General features: G+C 48.2%; 1 protein-coding gene across 1 annotated transcript in view; it reads right to left on the bottom strand.

Annotated features, from left to right (window-relative positions):
• Window positions 1-2779: 2779 nt before the first annotated feature.
• Window positions 2780-7342, bottom strand: part of adamts10 (ADAM metallopeptidase with thrombospondin type 1 motif, 10) — a 58948-nt gene continuing 54385 nt past the window's right edge. Inside the window, 5 exon segments of the mRNA XM_048252927.1 lie at window positions 2780-2967; window positions 3412-3577; window positions 4019-4195; window positions 6041-6245; window positions 7056-7185. Of these exon segments, the coding sequence (XP_048108884.1) occupies window positions 2858-2967; window positions 3412-3577; window positions 4019-4195; window positions 6041-6245; window positions 7056-7185 (788 nt within the window). The 3' untranslated portion in view covers window positions 2780-2857.

Raw genomic sequence — 7342 nt, 5'->3', positions numbered from 1 at the left:
ACAGGAACTGACTCTAGGTATGAGTGTGCCAGGAAGTGGACCTGATAAAAGAAGACGGTGCAGGGAAATGCACGGCAAGTGTGTGTTCGACTGTTTCAAGTGTTAGGAGAGGAGGTATCCTTCGTAGCTTTCAACAAAGAGGGATGCCAGTACTCTGATGGCACTGGGCAGGTCGTTCCACCATCAGGATTTACTGCATGGAACAAGTCATCATGGCCAATGCCAACTCACCTATTTCAGTGAGAGGATGACACAATGCTTGCTAGTGCAAGGCTACTATGGAATGGCACACACACACACACACACACAATCACACACACACGCACAATGGCAAATGCTCTGAGCTACAGTGTCATGGCTGTATTTGATTATAGAATGCATTTGACGCTAGATAGACAGCTGTTTTTAGATTTCTCAACACTACAACGCATCACAAACCCACTTCAATTGACTCTTAAAAAAACTTTATTGTCAACCATTGTGGATTTATATACACCCTGAAAGATACAACAAGGGGTGTATAAAATGATAAAAATAAAATATAAACATTTAATGTTTTACTAAGTAATTTCTTTTAGCACATATCTGGCATACACATGGTAAGTAAAAACAGAAATAAGGTCTTTTCTTCTAAATCTTGTTACATACACACAGCATCTTCACCAATTTAACTTGATCACAAGTGAATGAGTTTTCATTCGAATGATTTCAACAACGATAAGAACCATTAAGAAATAGCACCATTCCAAAGCACCAGGGAGAATGCCACGACCACTCAGCAACAAGCTTCCTCCATCAGGAGTACGCTACAGACATCTCTCTCATCCTGCTGTCAATCTCCACACACAAGCGCCGTCACAGACGCCCCCTGGCTCCGCCCATCTGTGCTGTGGGACGGTCGCTGGGACACAGGTACGCTGTGCTCAATTAGCTCTTCAACATGGAGTGATCGCATTGACTATTCTATACTCTTCAACATGGAGTAATCGCATTGACTCTTCTATACTCTTCATTATAGAGTGATCGCATTGACTCTTCTATACTCTTCATCATAGAGTAATCGCTTTGACTCTTCTATACTCTTCAACATGGAGTGATCACATTGACTCTTCTTCTATACTTGAAATAAAACCCAATGCTATGCTGGTTGCATTCAAAACCTACTATCTGGCATAATAAAAACTGTTTAGCTTTTGAAGACTGAATACTGCACATCTGGTTCAAGTGATGATATCAGTGTTGAGCTGGATGGACGGTGGGCAGGACTATGGCCTGGCCCATGTGGTGAGATCAGTGTTGAGTTGTACTATATGGGCAGTGGGCAGGACTATGGCCTGGCCCGTGTGGTGAGATCAGTGTTGAGTTGTACTATATGGGCAGTGGGCAGGACTATGGCCTGGCTCGTGTGGTGAGATCAGTGTTGAGTTGTACTATATGGGCAGTGAGATCAGTGTTGACTTGTACTATATGGGCAGTTGGCAGGAATATGGCCTGACCCGTGTGGTGGGCCCATGTGTTTAGATCAGTGTTAAGTTGTACTATATGGGCAGTGGGCACGACTATGGCCTGGCCCATGTGTTGAGATCAGTGTTGAGTTGTGAGGCAGTAGAAGGCAAGACTATGGCCAGGTCAGGTCAGACCCAAACCAAAAGAAGGACAATAGCTTTAAAGATACGTAGAATGTATACAAAAACAATCCATTAACTCTTACAATATCTAAGACATCTCAAAGGTTCAGTATTAAAATGGGGTTATGATGGGGTCTAGGGAGCACGATGGGGTCTAGGGGTTATGATGGGGTCTAGGGGTCACGTTGGGGTCTAGGGAGCACGATGGGGTCTAGGGGTTATGATGGGGTCTAGGGGGCACGATGGGGTCTAGGGGTCATGATGGGGTCTAGGGGTCACGATGGGGTCTAGGGGTCACGTTGGGGTCTAGGGGTTATGATGGGGTCTAGGGCTTATGATGGGGTCTAGGGGGCATGATGGGGTCTAGGGCTTATGATGGGGTCTAGGGGTCACAATGGGGTCTTGGGGTTATGATGGGGTCTAGGGGTTATGATGGGGTCTAGGGGGCATGATGGGGTCTAGGGAGGTCAGATAATCTGATCTTTGTTGTGTCCAGAGAGAATACAACAACAAACAAACAAACGAACAAACGGACAACTGATGTGTCCAGAGAGGAGCTGGCGGAGTCCCCTCTAGCGGGACGTTTGTAGCTCTGATGGCACGTTGCTATGGCGATGGAGGGAGGATGTTTAGGAAGCTGATCCGACTCCTCATCAGCAGCAGAGGCAGCAGCATCGGTGGTTCACTGGTCTCGCAGGTCCCCACGGCAACCGACAGCAGCGTAAGTCTCACGTGTCCGTCCCCCCCGTCCAAGTCCCTCGTCTGTTCGCCAGCGTCACGCTCTGCCCACGCGTCTCCACCTCAGAGGTTTTCACAGAACAGGAAGTGACCTCAGAGAGCAGCTAACTCAGGGACAGGGGTGCGTTTCCTGGGGTAGTGTCGCTAAGCAATCAGCAGTCACTAAACACACAGAGAGATTGTGTCTCTAGCATTCTAGGAACTGTGTGGCCTGACTACTACAGGAATCGCACCCCAGTCCTGGTGATTGGGTTTAGACGGGCCACACTTGGGCCGGTTCTGTGTTAGAGCCAACTGCTGTCTGGGATGGGGAGTCAGGCACCATGGAGTGGTGGACAGAGAGAGCGGAGGAACCGGAGGAACCAGGAGGAACCGGAGGAACCAGCGGAACCGGAGGATCCAGGAGGAACCGGAGGAACCAGGAGGAACCGGAGGAACCAGGAGGAACCGGAGGAACCAGCGGAACCGGAGGATCCAGGAGGAACCGGAGGTCAGTGTCCTTGGCAGGTCTTACAGCACATTTGCCTGAAATATGGCCGGCTGCAGAACTTGAACCTGAGCACCAGGGGGCAGTATGCCACTGTGTTCACATCTTTGCACTCTGGAGGCAAACAAACGCAACATACATCGATTAATGTTTATATAATGTTTATATCTGGTTGTATATTGTGGTTATGAGGTTTTGGGCTGTACAATATCATTGTGTGTTAAAATCTTTGGTTGCATATTGTCTTTGTGTGGTAGAGTGTTTGGTTGCATATTGTCTTTGTGTGGTAGAGTGTTTGGTTGCATATTGTGTTTGTGGTGCAAAGTGTCTGGGTTGTTGGTGTATGTTGTGTGTATGCTGTGTGTGTGTGTATGTTGCGCTGGCTGACCCTCTGGGTTGTGTGTGTAAGTGTGTATGTTGTGAGTGTGTGTGTGTGTGTGTGTGTATTGTGTGTGTGTTGCTGACCCTCAATAGTTGTGTGTGTAAGTGTGTGTGTGTATGTGTGTGTGTGTGTGTGTGTGTGTGTGTGTGTGTGTATATTGTGTGTGTGTTGCTGACCCTCAGGGTTGTCGGTGGGGCTGAAGAGGACGAGGTCACACTTGCTCCTACACTGCTGCATGCTGGACGGTCTCTGGAGGTCGGGACAATCAGACGACGGCAGCCCGGTGTTGGTCAGACACCTCACCAACCGCATCTGCTGCCCCAAACCACACTTAGCAGAACACTGAGGGAGGGAGAGAGAGAAAGAGAGGGAGGGAGAGAGGGAGGGAGAGGGAGAAAGAGAGAGAGAGAGAGGGAGAAAGAGAGAGAGAGAGAGAGAGGGAGGGAGAGAGAGGGAAGATAAGGACAAAGGTAATTCAATTTTCCAATTCACAGTTAACTTCATCGTTAATCCTGCAACTGAACATAATTTGTTTTAAAAGGTTAAATAACTGAAATGTTTTGAATGCGGCTGTTACAGGAGAATTCCTGCCGTTTTCCACATAGATCTCTGTTTCTCCAGGTCATCGAGTACTGTGGGTGCGAAGAAAACTATCGGTTCTACCCGGTTCTGCTCGGTTCTACCGAGCTCGAGTTGCTGCCATGCAGCTACAGTGCTGCACTCTGGGGGCATGAAAGCGGTTCCTCGTGTGTTCTCATCTGACTCGGCTCGGTTCCGACTCACCTCCCCCCACGGGCCCGGCACCCACAGCGGAGGCGGGCAGCGCTGCAGGTTGCAGCGCACCCTGCTGGACGGGCGGCCCTGTTTGGGGCAGTCGGACTCCGGCAGAGTGTCTCCACTGTCCCCACTCTTACACAGAACCACCCGGTGCCGGAACCCTGGACCACAGCTGGGAGAACACTAGAGAGAGAGAGGGAGGGAGAGAGAGAGAGAGAGAGAGAGAGAGAGAGGGAGGAGGGGATGGAGAGAGAAGAGAGAAGAAGAGAGAGAGAGGGAGGAGAGGGGATGGAGAGAGGAGGGGGGATGGAGAGAGAAAGAGCAGGAAAAGAGGGAGAGGGTGACAGAGAAGCAGAAAAAGAGAGAGAGAGAGAGAGAGAGAGAGAGAGACAGAATTAGTCACAGAGGGTCACTTTAAAAGATTTAGCAAATTACGCTCTAACTATTCTAATTGTTATGTGTTTCTCAGTTTAGGGTCTTAACAGCACAGACCTGATGCAATCAGACGGTGGGGTTGACACAGGACACTCACAACAACATCAAAACAACACATACAAATGTTATATCAACACATCCATATGTTATATCAACACATCCATATGTTATATCAACACATCAAAATGTTATACATGGGCAATTCTACGGAAAATGGACTTTTTGTCACATCCATAACGCCAGTGAAATGCCTTGGTATTTGTATGATGTGAATGATAACATTAATTTTTTGTGCATTTTTTCTCATGTACATTCTTCTGCCAAAAATAGCAAATGCTCAAATTTCATGTATTCATTCACATCATACCATACCATCACATTTTATTGCCGTTATGGATGTTACAAAAAACATAATTTTCCATGGAATTGCCCACATATCAACACATCCATATGTTATATATATCAACACATCCATATGTTATACACATCAACACATCCATATGTTATACATATCAACACATCCATATCAACACATCCATATGAACAGCTTCACTACACACACACACACACACACACACACACACACACACACACACACACACACAGACTACACACACTTGGTGTTGTTGTCCTGAAAAACACAACACTTCTGCTGCTCTTACATAACTTGCAACCACTATGCCACTTTCTTTCTTACTTAGGTCAAACAGAACTACCCAAGCCTTTTATTGGCCTGACTGCACTAGTATTTTATTGACTGTCTATGCACAATTTCAACCAAATTTTGCTGCTCTTATTTTTCATTATTATATGTGCCCCTCTTATTTACTTATTTACTTACTTTTGTTTACTTGAATGTTATGTTTGTCTGTGGACTTAAATTGGTAAAATATGTCTTGTCTTCACCGTGGGATAGTGGGAGAAACGTAATTTCGATGTCTTTGTATGTCTGGAACATGTGAAGAAATTGACAATAAAGCTGACTTTGACTTTGACTTTGACTTTGACACACACACACACACACACACAGATTGGGGCTGGAACAGCTTCCACTCTTTTGGGAATCATTTCCACAACATGTTGGAGTGTCTATGGACGTTTTTGCCTGTTCATTCACAAGAGTATTTTGTTAGGTCAGGCACTGATGTTGGACAAGAAGGCCTGGCCTGCCATGTCTGTGTTTTAGTTCATCCCAAAGGTGTGTGATGATGTAGACTGCTGACTGCAAGTCCGTGTTTGCCAGTATAGTAGACCATCACGGTTACTCATAACCCAACCAAACCCACACAATGCAACACAGATCTCCCCTGACAAACCAGATCTCCCCACACAACCTTGGAAGATCTGCGCCTGTCTCTCTGAATCTGAAGGCTTGGGATGGGGGGAGTACCTTGGACCAGTTGGGGTGTGTGTGTATGGGTGGGGGGGTACCTTGGGGGATACCTCGGACCAGTTGAGGTGTGTATGTGTATGGGGGGGGGTGTATAACCGTGCCTTGTACCAGTTGAGGTGTGTATGTGTATGGGGGGGGGTGTATAACCGTGCCTTGTACCAGTTGGGGTGTGTGTGTGTGTATGGAGGGGGCTACCGTACCTCGGACCAGTTGAGGGCAAGCCACTCGGGGGGGCAGCTGTGGTTGTTGCAGGGCTCTGTGAGGGGGGGTCGCGGCGCGGGGCAGACGGAGTCGCCCTGGACACGCTCCTCGGTGCCGGACACCTTCCTCTTGCACAGGATCTCCCGCGTGCGCACCCCTCCGTTACAGCTGCGGCTGCACTCTGACCACTCGCCCGTCCACCAGCTTCAAACACACACACGCACACACACATGCACGTACACACACACACAGACACACACACACACACACACACGGCCCAAGCATATACACACACACGAGCACACACACACACACACACACAACACACACACGCACACACACACGTACGGCCCAAGCATATACACACACATGCATGCATGCACGCACAAAGGCACGCATATACGCATGCACACACACGCATACACACACACACACACACACACACACACACACACGGCCCAAGCATATACACACACACACATGCACGTACACACACACACAGACACACACACACACACACACACGGCCCAAGCATATACACACACACGAGCACACACACACACACACACACACACGCACGGCCCAAGCATATACACACACATGCATGCATGCACGCACAAAGGCACGCATATACGCATGCACACACACGTACACACACACACGCCCCAAGCATATATACACATACGAGCACACACACACACGCCCCAAGCATATACACACACACACGCACAATCACACACGCGCCCCAAGCATATACACACACATGAGCACACACACACACACACACATACACGCCCCAAGCATACACACACACACACACACACACACACACATTCATGTATCATTGTTATCTCTAGTTTGGAATGAGTTCAAAATCAAAGAACTTTTGCTACAAAGCATTTTATCCTAAATACACACACTCACACACACACACACTCTCTCTCACACACGCACTCACGCACACATGCACGCACACACACTTACACACACACACTTACACACACACACACTCACGTTGGGGGGCAGGGCTCAGTGTTGCACGTCCTCTTCTTGTCCCTGGGCTTGTTCTTCTTGTCGCAGAAGTGGCTGTAGACCACCGAGTGGTCAGCTTGCTTCTTACACACCACCTGCTGCATCTGAGCCCCTGAGGCAGAGAGGGAAAGGACCTCTGAACACGTGTCTGTGTGTGTGTGTGTGTGTACATGTGAATGTGTGTGTGTGTGTATGTGTGTGTGTGTGTGTGTACATGTGAATGTGTGTGTGTGCTTCTTACACACCACCTGCTGCTCCTGAGCCCCTGA

The sequence above is a fragment of the Alosa alosa genome, chromosome 9 (assembly GCF_017589495.1).
Source record: "Alosa alosa isolate M-15738 ecotype Scorff River chromosome 9, AALO_Geno_1.1, whole genome shotgun sequence".
Classification (NCBI taxonomy): domain Eukaryota; kingdom Metazoa; phylum Chordata; class Actinopteri; order Clupeiformes; family Clupeidae; genus Alosa; species Alosa alosa.
Note: the sequence above shows the minus strand (reverse complement) of the source record. Positions and strands in the feature narration are given on the sequence as shown.